Raw genomic sequence first — 12,484 nt, 5'->3', positions numbered from 1 at the left:
TATCAGAGGGCAGACAGATTGAAAACCACAGTCACAGAAAATTAACCGAATTGATCACATGGACTACAGCCCTGTCTAATTCAATGAAACTATGAGCCATGCCATGTAGGGCCACCAAAGATGGACTGGTCATGGTGGAGAGTTCTGACAAAACGTGGTCTACTGGAGAAGGGAATGGCAAACCACTTCAGTATTCTTGCCTTGAGAACCCCATGAACAGTTATGAAAAGGCAAAAAGATAGGACACTGCAAGATGAACTCCCCAGGTCAGTAGGTGCCCAATATGCTATGGAAGATCAGTGGAGAAATAACTGCAGAAAGAATGAAGACACGGAGCCAAAGCAAAAACAACACCCATTGGTGGTTGTGACTGGTAATGGAAGTAAAGTCTGATGCTGTAAAGAGCAATATTGCATAGGAACCTGGAATGTTAGGTCCATGAATCAAGGCAAATTGGAAGTGGTCACACAGCAGATGGCAAGAGTAAGCATCGACATTTTAGGAATCAGTGACCTAAAATGGACTAGAACGGGTTAATTTAATTCAGATGACCATTATATCTACTACTATGGGCAAGAATTCCTTAGAAGAAATGGAGTAGCCATCATGGTCAACAAAAGAGTCTGAAATGCAGTACTTGGATGCAATCTCAAAAATGACAGAATGATCTGTTTGTCTCCAAGGCAAACCATGCAATATCACAGTAATCTAAGTCTATGCCCCGACCAGTAATGCTGAAGAAGCTGAAGTTGAACAGTTCTATGAAGACCTTCAAGACCTTCTAGAACTAACACCCCCAAAAGATGTCCTTTTCATTATAGGGAATTGGAATGCAAAAGTAGGAAGTCGAGAGATACCTGGAGTAACAGGCAAATTTGGCCCTGGAGTACAAAATGAAGCAGGGCAAAGGCTAACAGAGTTTTGCCAAGAGAAGACACTGGTCATAGCAAACATCCTCTTCCAACAACACAAGAGAAGACTCTATATGTTGACATCACCAGATGGTCAACACTGAAATCAGATTGATTATATTCTTTGCAGCCAAAGATGGAGAGGCTCTATACAGTCATCCAGAACAAGACCAGGAACTGACTGTGGCTCAGATCATGAACTTCTTGTTGCCAAACTCAGACTTAATTTGAAGAAAGTAGGGAAAACCAGTAGACCATTTAGGTATGACCTAAATCAAACCCCTTATGTGTATACAGTGGAAGTGACAAATAGATTCAAGGGATTAGATCTGATAGAGTGCCTGAAGAAGTATGGACAGAGGTTCGTGACATTGTACAAGAGGCAGTGATCAAGACCATTCCCAAGAAAAAGAAATGTAAAAAGACAATATGGTTGTCTGAGGAGGCCTTACAAATAGCTGAAAAAAGAAGAGATGATAAAGGCAAAGAAGAAAAGGAAAGATATAAGCATCTGAATTCAGAGTTCCAAAGAATAGCAAGGAGGGATAAGAAAGCCTTCCACAGTGATCAGTGCAAAGAAATAGAGGATAAAAATAGAATGGCAAAGACTAAAGATCTCTTCAAGAAAATTAGAGATACCAAGGGAACATTTCATGCAAAGATGGGCACAATAAAGGACAGAAATGCTATGGACCTAACAGAAGCAGAAGATATTAAGAAGAGGTGGCAAGAATGCACAGAACTGTACAAAAATGATCTTCATGACCTAGATAATCACGATGGTGTGACCACTCACCTAGAGCGAAACATCCTGGAATGTGAAGTCAAGTGGGCCTTAGAAAGCATCACTACAAACAAAGCTAGTGGAGGTGACGGAATTCCAGTTGAGCTGTTTCAGATCCTGAAAGGTGATGCTGTGAAAGTGCTTCACTCAATATGCCAGCAAATTTGGAAAACTCATCAGTGGCCACAGGACTGGAAAAGGTCAGTTTTCATTCCAATCCCAAAGAAAGGCAATGCCATTTCCTTCTCCAATGTGGGAAAGTGAAGCCACTCAGTCGTGTCTGACTCTTAGTGACCCCATGAACTGCAGCCCACCAGGCTCCCCTGTCCATGGGATTTTCCAGGCAGGAGTACTGGAGTGGGTTGCCATTGCCTTTGACTGTATGGATCACAATAAACTGGAAAATTCTTCAAGGAGATGGGAATACCAAACCACCTGACCTGCCTCATGAGAAATCTGTTTGCAGATCAAGAAGAAACAGTTAGAACTGGACATGGAACAACAGACTGGTTCCAAATAGGAAAAGGAGTACATCAAGGCTGTGTACTGTCACCCTGCTTATTTAACTTATATGCAGAGTACATCATGTGAAATGCCAGGCTGGATGAAACACACACAAGTTGGAATCAAGATTGCCAGGAGAAATATCAGTAACCTCAGATATGCAGATGATACCACGCTATGGCAGAAAACAAAGAACTAAAGAGCCTCTTGATGAAAGTGAAAGAGGAGAGTGAAAAAGTTGGCTTAAAGCTCAACATTCAGAAAACTACGATCATGGCATCTGGTTCCATCACTTCATGGCAAAAAGATGGGAAACAATGGAAATAGTGACAGATTTTATTTTCTTGGGCTCCAAAATCACTGCAGATGGTGACTGCAGCCATGAAATTAAAAGACACTTGCTCGTTGGAAGAAAAGTTATGACTAACCTAGATAGCATATTAAAAAGCAGAGACATTACTTTGTCAACAAAGGTCCATCTAGTCAAATCTACGGTTTTTCCAGTAGTTATGTATGAATGTGAGAGTTGGACTATAAAGAATGCTGAGTGCCTAAGAATTGATGCTTTTGAACTGTGGTGCTGGAGAAGACTCTTGAGAATCCCTTGGACTGCAAGGAGATCCAACCAGTCCATCCTAAAGGAAATCAGTCCTGAATAAGGACTGATGCTGAAGCTGAAACTCCAGTACTTTGGCCACGTGATGTGAAGAACTGACTTATTGGAAAATACCCTGATGCTAGGAAAGATCGAAGGCAGGAGAAGGGGATGACAGAGGATGAGATGGTTGTATGGCATCACTGACTTGATGGACATGAGTTTGAGCAAGCTCCGTGAGTTGGTGATGGACAGGGATGCCTGGCATGCTGCAGTCCGTGGGGTTGCAGAGAGTTGGACACAACTGAGTGACTGAACTGAGATTTTGATGTCTATTGAGAACCAATACCCTGCTGATATTTAGTGATACTGATTATTGCTCAGATGATATTTTCAGTGTGTTTTTAATATTATATCTTATGTGAACTTCCCCAGTTCCCTTTAAAAGAATCTGTTGTGTAGTTCAGTTCAGTTCAGTCGCTCAGTCATGTCTGACTCTTGGCGACCCCATGAATCGCAGCATGCCAGGCCTCCGTGTCTGTCACCAACTCCCAGAGTTCACTCAGACTCATGTCCATCGAATCAGTGATGCCATCCAGCCATCTCATCCTCTGTCGTCCCCTTCTCCTCCTGCCCCCAATCCCTCCCAGCATCAGAGTCTTTTCCAATGAGTCAGCTCTTCGCATGAGGTGGCCAAAGTACTGGTACATCTACTCAATTCCGGACTAATTCCCTTGAGATTTGTTCAGTAGTTTTCTTTCCATTCTGTTCTACTGGATAGCTTTTACAGTGTTACCAGGAAAGACTGTTTAGCAAAATCCAAAACTGATTTTTTATATTATGAAGTTTAGATATAGCATTATATCTAAGCTTGGTTTCTCTCCTCCCTGTTCCTTCCCAACCCCCACAGCATGGACTTTGAATTTTTATTCTCACTGTCTGATGATAATTAACATAAAATACTTTTTTTCAAGATTACGCACCAGTGTTCTAGGTTCTTGTCTATTCTTTGTGGTTTCTTGAAAGTTCCCATCAGTGTAGTTTATCAACCACAGTTGGCTCAAGTGTTAAGCTAAGCATTATGGTAGCATGAGGGAATTTAGAGGAATTACGGGATCATAGAGTATTAGAATTTGGAGTGAACTCAGAGATCAGTGATCAGCTCCCTTATTTACAGATGAAGAAATGAAGATATAAAGTGACTTTTGCAAGGTTACATATGCCTCTGGAGTATGCCACCCGAGCATTCACTTCAATAAAGTGAAGCATAAAAGAAACTTTTCATATATTTGAGGCATTTCCTCATAGGTGCTCCTGATTGTCTCTCCCAGAGACTTCTTCACTAGTTTCTGATCCTTGGAGTTTCTGATTTGTTTCTCTAGCTTCCATTTATTCTTTAGTATCATGGCTTTTAGGTCCTTCTTTTAGTCCTTGAGTAAGTAGACTTTGTTGTTTTTTTTTTTTTTTCTTGCAGTTTTATGAAGATATAATTGACATACAGCACTGCATAAGTTTAAAGTATATAGCATAATGGTTTTTTAAAAGAACTTTAATATTTTCTATTGGAGCATAATCAGTTAACAGTGTTTGATAGTTTCAGGTGAACAAAGGGACTCAATCATACATATACATGTATCCATTCTCCCCAAAATGATTTGACTTATATACATCATGAAGTGATTATCACAACAAGTTTAGGGAATATTCATCATTTCATATATAGATACAAAATGAAAGAGATAGAAAACTTGTTTCCTTGTGATGAGAACTCAGGATTTACTTTGTTAATAACTTTCACTTATAACATACAGTAGTGTTAATTATATTTATCATATTGCCAATATCTGATGGATCATTGAAAAAGCAAGAGAGTTCCAGAAAAACATCTATTTCTGCTTTATTGACTATGCCAAAGCCTTTGACTATATGGATCACAATAAACTGTGGAAAATTCTGAAAGAGATGGGAATACCAGACCACCTGACCTGCCTCTTGAGAAACCTGTATGCAGGTCATGAAGCAACAGTTAGAACTGGACATGGAACAACAGACTGGCCCAAATAGGAAAAGGAGTACATCAAGGCTGTATATTGTCACCCTGCTTATTTAACTTATATGCAGAGTACATCATGAGAAATGCTGGACTGGCAGAAGCACCAGCTGGAGTCAAGATTGCCGGGAGAAATATCAATAACCTCAGATATGCAGATGACACCACCCTTATGGAAGAAAGTGAAGAGGAACTAAAAAGCCTCTTGATGAAAGTGAAAAAGGAGAGTAAAAAAGTTGGCTTAAAGCTCAACATTCAGAAAACGAAGATCATGGCATCTGGTCCCATCACTTCATGGCAGATAGATGGGGAAACAGTGGAAACAGTGTCTGACTTTAGTTTCAGGGGCTCCAAAATCACTGCAGATGGTGATTGCAGCCATGAAATTAAAAGACGCTTACTCCTTGGAAGGAAAGTTTTGACCAACATAGACAGCATATTAAAAAGCAGAGACATTACTTTGTGAACAAAGGTCCATCTAGTCAAGGCTATGGTTTTTCCAGTGGTCATGTATGGATGTGAGAGTTGGACTATAAAGAAAGCTGAGCATTGAAGAATTGATGCTTTTGAACTGTGGTGTTAGAGAAGACTCTTGGGAGTCCCTTGGACTGCAAGGAGACCAGTCCATCCTAAAGGAGATCAGTCCTGGGTGTTCATTGGAAGGACTGATGTTGAAGCTGAAACTCCAATACTTTGGCCACTTGATGCGAAGAGCTGACTCATATGAAAAGACCCTGATGCTGGGAAGGATTGAGGGCAGGAGGAGAAGGGGATGACAGAGGATGAGATGGCTGGATGGCATCACCGCCTCAATGGACATGGGTTTGGGTGAACTCTGGGAGTTGGTGATGGACAGGGAGGCCTGGCATGTTGCAGTTTATGGGGTTGCAGAGTCGGACATGCATGACTGAGTGACTGAAATGAACTGATTATACATTGTATCCCTAGTATACTTATTTATCTCATAACTGAAAGTTTGTATCTTTTGATTGCCTTCATCCAGTTCCCCCTCCTCTCACCTATTCCCTGCCTCTGATAACCACAAATCTGCTTTCTTTTCCTGATTTTTTTTGTTTATGAATATAATCAAGCTCCAAATCTCTGTTAGTTCCTGTTACACAACATAGTGATTTGATATTTCTATACATTTCAAAGCAATCACCACAGTAAGTCTAGTTACCGTCTCTCACCAAAGATATTACATAATTATTGACTATATTCCTCACTATACATTTCATACCCATGACTCATTTATTTTGCAAATGGTAATTTGTGTCTCTTAATCTCCTTCTCCTATTTCTTTCTCACTACTCCCTCTGGCAACCACCTGTTTGTTCTCCATAACCATTTCTGTTTTCTTGTGTTTTTTGGTTTCCACATATTAGTGAAATCATATGGCATTTTGCCTTTCTCTGTCTGATGTATTTCAGTTAGCATTATACCTGCCAGGTCCATCCATGTTGTTGCAAAAGGCAAGATTTCCATTTTTTTTTATGGCTGAGTAATATTCCATGTGTATATACACTACATCTTCTTTATCGGTTCAGCTACTGATGGGCACGTGGGTTGCTTCCATATTGTGGCTATTGTACATAATGCTGCAATGAACATAGGGGTGCACGTATCTTTTTAAGTGTGCTTTTCTCTTCAGATATATACCCAGAAATGAAATTTTTGTTTCATATAGTAGTTCCATGTTAGATTTTTTTAGAATTCTTTCTTTCTCTATGGCTGAGCTGTGTCTTCATTACTGGGCACAGACTTTCTCTAGTTGCAGCGAGTGGGGGCCACTGTTTGTTGTGGTGCAAGGGCTTCTCCTTGTGGTGGTTTCTCTGGTTGTGGAGCCCAGGCTCTGGGCATGTGGGCCTCAGTAGTTGCAGCACATGGGCTTTAAAGTGTGGGGTCAGTGGTTGTGGCACACAGGCTTGGTTGTCCCATGGTATGTGGTGTCTTCCTGCACTAGGGATCAAACTGTGTCCCTTGAATTGGCAGGCAGATTCTTAACCACTGAACCAACAGGGAAGTCCCCTATTTCAAATTTTTGGAGGAATTTCCGTAACATTTTCTATAGTGGCTGCGCCAATTTATATTCCCATCAACAGTGCATGAAGGTTTTCTTTTCTCCGCATTCCTGTCTCTTCTTTTCCGTTTATCTGGCTTCTTGGAAATATATATATATATATTTTTAATATTTTGTTCTTTGAAGATACAAGTCTGTCTTTCTATTCCTCCATCTGTTTTTTGTTTACTTTTGCTCACACTTTATTTTTCACATAAAGAAAGTAGCTATTCAATAGTTCTAAAACTTTTAGTGTTTTGGAGTAAAAAAAAAATGTGTCAGAAGACTACTGTCCACATTCTCCCAAATTGCATATTTTTGAAGTATCAGTACAAGCAATTCTACCCCTAACATATTCCTCCAGTCAGCTGACTTTGTCACAGCAAGGAGCCTGTGAGCCTTGAAGATGCAAATCTATATTGAGGCCGTACTTTAGTGGTTATTAGGCAAACTGGCTGAGGATTGCTGAAGAGAGAAACACATCCACCACCCTGTCTCCTTGTGTTTGTTTTGGGTGACTCGTTGACCCTGCTGGTTAAATCAATATCATTTACTCCCTCGCACATCTCAAAGCACTGCAGTCTTTGAGTCCAAGGCAATGGAACCACATGTGACAATCTAGTGCAACCATATGCCTTTAAATTCAAGCAGATCCAAAAAAGATTTCCGTTCCAAAGATAGAAAGATCCTGCTCAGCTTCATATGGAAGTTTACATTGCTACCAAAGAACTCCCAACCCCTCTATACCACTTTGCTGTTGAAGTTCTTCCCGTCTAACTCTTCTACTTTCTATATCCTCTGTTTACCGTGTTTTCTTGTGATCACCCAGTTCTATAGATAACAGAATTTTCCACTAGACCCTGGAATTCCATATTCCTTTCCTTTTGATTTCTTGAAGTGTCTCACTTAAGGATTTCTCTTTGACACTTGAGAAGCCAGGCCTCATATAGATCCTGTAGTGGGGTCCTTATTCTAACATCAGCACATAATGTGGCCTGCAGAGACAAACTGTGGTATGTCCCTAGAGGTCTGTAGTTGCTGAGTGATGAGTGAGCCTTGTCTTTTTCTAGTTCACTTCCATCTGGTGAGAGAATTTCTTTTTAAGTAAAAGCTTTCAGGTCGCATTGGTATGTTACTAGTTTTCTACAAGTTAGTATATAACTTACAGAGTTTGGGCTCTAGTCAGTTGTAAATAGATGATCCTTAGGTAGGTTTGTTGACAGTGCTCTGATACAACACTGAAAGGACAGTCATTCACCCCTTTGCCTGTTTCCAAGCATTGGTTATCAACACTGAATACACCATTCTATACTCACATGTAAGTTTTAAAACTTGGTTTTTATGTGATCTGTTTTTTACTCGAATATATTTTATTATTTTGCCTTGCCTGGTGGCTAAGACAGTAAATAATCCGTGTTAGCGAGAAGAGAGGTGTGAGAAAGCAGACTGAGAGGGGGGTTTTGGTCCTAATGGAGTCGTGTGGGCAGGGGGTGGTGTGGGGAGATAAGCGTGAGAGGAAGAATAGTCACACTACAGTAGGACATAATAGGTGTATGATAAATATTTTTATAAATTAAAATGGGTTGGTAACACAGTTCTGGATTTGGCTATGATATGAGTGATGGAAAGGAAGAGAGAGCTTTTTTTCGATAGGGTCACCTGGAAAGGCTGCTCTGCGAAGATGTTTGAGCCAAGACTTGAATAATGGGAAGAAATAAACCATGTAAAGCTCTGGTGAAAGAACATTAAGGAAGAAGAAACAGCAAGGGTAAACACCCCAAGGCAGAAATGAATTTGTCAAGTTAGAGATAGCAAGAAAGCCCCTGTGGCTTTAGCAGAGTTGAGTGGGTAAGCCTGAGAAGGAGATAAGCTAAAGGAAGAGTCAGCCAGGCAGTTTAGGGCCTTGAGGACTGTTCAGTTCAGTTCAGTTCAGTCACTCAGTCGTGTCTGACTCTGCGACCCCATGAATCGCAGCACGCCAGGCCTCCCTGTCCATCACCAACTCCCGGAGTTCACTCCGATTCACGTCCATCGACTCAGTGATGCCATCCAGCCATCTCATCCTCTGTCGTCCCCTTCTTCTCCTGCCCTCAATCCCTCCCAGCAGCAAAGTCTTTTCCAATGAGTCAACTCTTTGCATGAGGTGGCCAAAGTACTGGAGTTGCAGCTTTAGCATCATTCCTTCCAAAGAAATCCCAGGACTGATCTCCTTTGGGATGGACTGGTTGGATCTCCTTGCAGTCCAAGGGACTCTCAAGAGTCTCCTCCGACACCACAGTTCAAAAGCATCCATTCTTCGGCGCTCAGCCTTCTTCACTGTCCAACTCTCACATCCATACAAGACTTCTGGAAAAACCATAGCCTTGACTAGGTGGACCTTAGTCAGCAAAGTAATGTCTCTGCTTTAGAATATGCTGTCTAGGTTGCTCATAACTTTTCTTCCAAGGAGTAAGCATCTTTTAATTTCATGGCTGCAGTCACCATCTGTAGTGATTTTGGAGCCCCCCAAAATAAAGTCAGCCACCGTTTCCACTCTTTCCCCATCTATTTCCCATGAAGTGATGGGACCGGCGGCCATGATCTTCATTTTCTAAATGTTGAGCTTTAAACCAACTTCTTCACTCTCCTCTTTCACTTTCATCAAGAGGCTTTTTAGTTCCTCTTCCCTTTCTGCCATAAGGGTGGTGTCATCTGCATTTCTGAGGTTATTGATATTTCTCCCAGCAATCTTGATTCCAGCTTGCGTTTCTTCCAGCCCAGTGTTTCTCATGATGTACTCTGCATATAAGTTAAATAAGCAGGGTGACAATATACAGCCTTGATGTACTCCTTTTCCTATTTGGAATCAGTCTGTTGTTCCATGTCCAGTTCTAACTGTTGCTTCCTGACCTGCATACAGATTTCTCAAGAGGCAGGTCAGGTGGTCTGGTATTCCCATCTCTTTCAGAATTTTCCACAGTTTATTGTGATCCACACAGTCAAAGGCTTTGGCATAGTCAATAGAGCAGAAATAGATGTTTTTCTGGAACTCTCTTGCTTTTCCATGATCCAGCGGATGTTGGCAATTTGATCTCTGGTTCCTCTGCCTTTTCTAAAACCAGCTTGAACATTAGGAAGTTCACGGTTCACGTATTGCTGAAGCCTGGCTTGGAGAATTTTGAGCATTACTTTACTAGCATGTGAGATGAGTGCAGTTGTGTGGTAGTTTGAGCATTCTTTGGCATTGCCTTTCTTTGGGACTGGAATGAAAACTGACATTTTCCAGTCCTGTGGCCACTACTGAGTTTTCCAAATTTGCTGGCATATTGAGTGCAGCACTTTCACAGCATCATCTTTCAGGATTTGAAATAGCTTAACTGGAATGCCATCCACTGGCTTTGTTCATAGTGATGCTTTCTAAGGCCCACTTGACTTCACATTCCAGGATGTCGGGCTCTAGATGAGTGATCACACCATCGTGGTTATCCGGGTCATGAAGATCTTTTTTGTACAGTTCTTCTGTGTATTCTTGCCACCTCTTCTTAATATCTTCTGCTTCTGTTAGGTCCATACCATTTCTGTCCTTTATCGAGCCCATCTTTGCATGAAATGTTCCCTTGGTATCTCTAATTTTCTTGAAGAGATCTCTAGTCTTTCTCATTCTGTTCTTTTCCTCTATTTCTTTGCATTGATCACTGAGGAAGGCTTTCTTATCTCTTCTTGCTATTCTTTGGAACTCTGCATTCAGATGCTTATATCTTTCCTTTTCTCCTTTGCTTTTTACTTCTCTTCTTTTCACAGCTATTTGTAAGGCCTCCTCAGACAAGCATTTTGCTTTTTTGCATTTCTTTTCCATGGGGATGGTCTTGATCCCTGTCTCCTGTACAATGTCACGAACCTCCATCCATAGTTCATCAGGCACTCTATCTATCAGATCTAGTCCCTTAAATCTATTTCTCACTTCCACTGTATAATCATAAGGGATTTGATTTAGGTCATACCTGAATGGTCTAGTGGTTTTCCCTACTTTCTTCAATTTAAGTCTGAATTTGGCAATAAGGAGTTCTGAGCCACAGTCATCTCCCAGTCTTGTTTTTGTTGACTGTATATAGCTGCTCCATCATTGGCTGCAAAGAATATAATCAGTCTGATTTCATTGTTGACCATCTGGTGATGTCCATGTGTAGAGTCTTCTCTTGTGTTGTTGGAAGAGGGTGTTTGCTATGACCAGTGCATTTTCTTGGCAAAACCCTATTAGTCTTTGCCCTGCTTCATTCTGCATTCTAAGGCCAAATTTGCCTGTTACTCCAGGACTGAGGTGAGGGATTTAAGTTGTATTCTAAGGTGAAGGAAGGAGAAGGCAATGGCAACCCAATCCAGTGCTCTTGCCTGGAAAATCCCATGGACGGAGGAGCCTGGTGGGCCGCAGTCCATGGGGTCACTAAGAGTCGAACACGACTGAGCGACTTCACTTTCACTTTTCACTTTCATGCATTGGAGAAGGAAATGGCAACCCACTGCAGCGTTCTTGCCTGGAGAATCCCAGGGATGGGGGAGCCTGGTGGGCTGCCGTCTGTGGGGTCACACAGAGTCGGACACGACTGAAGCAACTTAGCAGTAGTAGCAGCAAGGTGAAGGAAATTGCCTTGAATAAGTGCCTTGTGCTAATGTTCCTAGAAGTAGAATTGTTCTTTCCTAAAGATAGCACTTTGAAGCTGTCTTTGGAACATTTCCCCTAGTGGGACCACATCTTTAACATTACAATTAAATCAATAGAGATATGTTTTTTTAATATATGCAATTATATACGATCTCTCTCTCTGTGTATATATGTATTTCTGTGTCTATATCTATGTATCTATCTATCTGGAGAGAAAGAATAAATTAAAATAAGTCATGCCTTAGACTGTTTTTATTTGCAATAGATGTGATGCATCTGTATTTCCATTCTGCTTATTCTAATTTTCAGAATTAAGAAAATTTCAAATCTGGAGAATCTAAAGAGCTTAGATGTCTTGGACCTTCATGGAAATCAGGTATTGTTAAAGCCCTTTTGTGACTTACTCTTTTGAAAAAGCTCTAGGAAATTTGGCATAGAAGTTTTAATAATTATACTTGTGTTGAATTTTTCCAGAATTACTTTACTGATTCACTGAAATTAGCTTTGGTATTAAGGTATTAAGTCTATTTACATGAATTTCTCAACAGCAAATGACAGATAAGACAAAAACATTTAGAATTCTTGTAGTTATGCCTAGTTTGTTTCTTATTTAGTCTTTTATTAGCTTAATAGCCAACCCCAAACCAAGAACTAGAATATTACTATTGATTTTCCTCTACCTAAGTGTTCCTTCTTTATTCCAAGTTACCACTATTCTGGATTTCACATTTATCATTCCTTTGTGGGTGTTTTTAGTTGGTTTTATCACATATACATGTGTCTAAATAATATATTGTTTAGTAGTATTGTCTTTTAACTTTAAAAAGGTGTCACACTATAGATTGTCATCTAATGTTTGCTTTTTTGATACAGCATTATGTTACTGAGATTTATCTATTTTGATTATGTAATTGTAGTTTATGTTTATTGTTATATGTTCCA

The 12,484-nt window shown here is 40.5% G+C and overlaps 1 protein-coding gene across 2 annotated transcripts in view; it reads left to right on the top strand.

Moving 5' to 3' along the window:
- LRRC49 (leucine rich repeat containing 49) overlaps positions 1 to 12,484 on the top strand; it is a 154,678-nt gene that overhangs the window by 12,626 nt on the left and 129,568 nt on the right. For both annotated transcript variants that reach the window (XM_005685165.3, XM_005685164.3), the window contains one exon: positions 11,852 to 11,918. In XM_005685165.3, coding sequence (XP_005685222.1) covers positions 11,852 to 11,918 — 67 coding nt within the window. The remainder of the gene's footprint in view (positions 1 to 11,851; positions 11,919 to 12,484) is intronic.

Source organism: Capra hircus, chromosome 10 (assembly GCF_001704415.2).
Source record: "Capra hircus breed San Clemente chromosome 10, ASM170441v1, whole genome shotgun sequence".
Classification (NCBI taxonomy): domain Eukaryota; kingdom Metazoa; phylum Chordata; class Mammalia; order Artiodactyla; family Bovidae; genus Capra; species Capra hircus.
The sequence above is the reverse complement of the archived record's forward strand: the minus strand, read 5'-3'. Positions and strand labels throughout refer to the sequence as shown.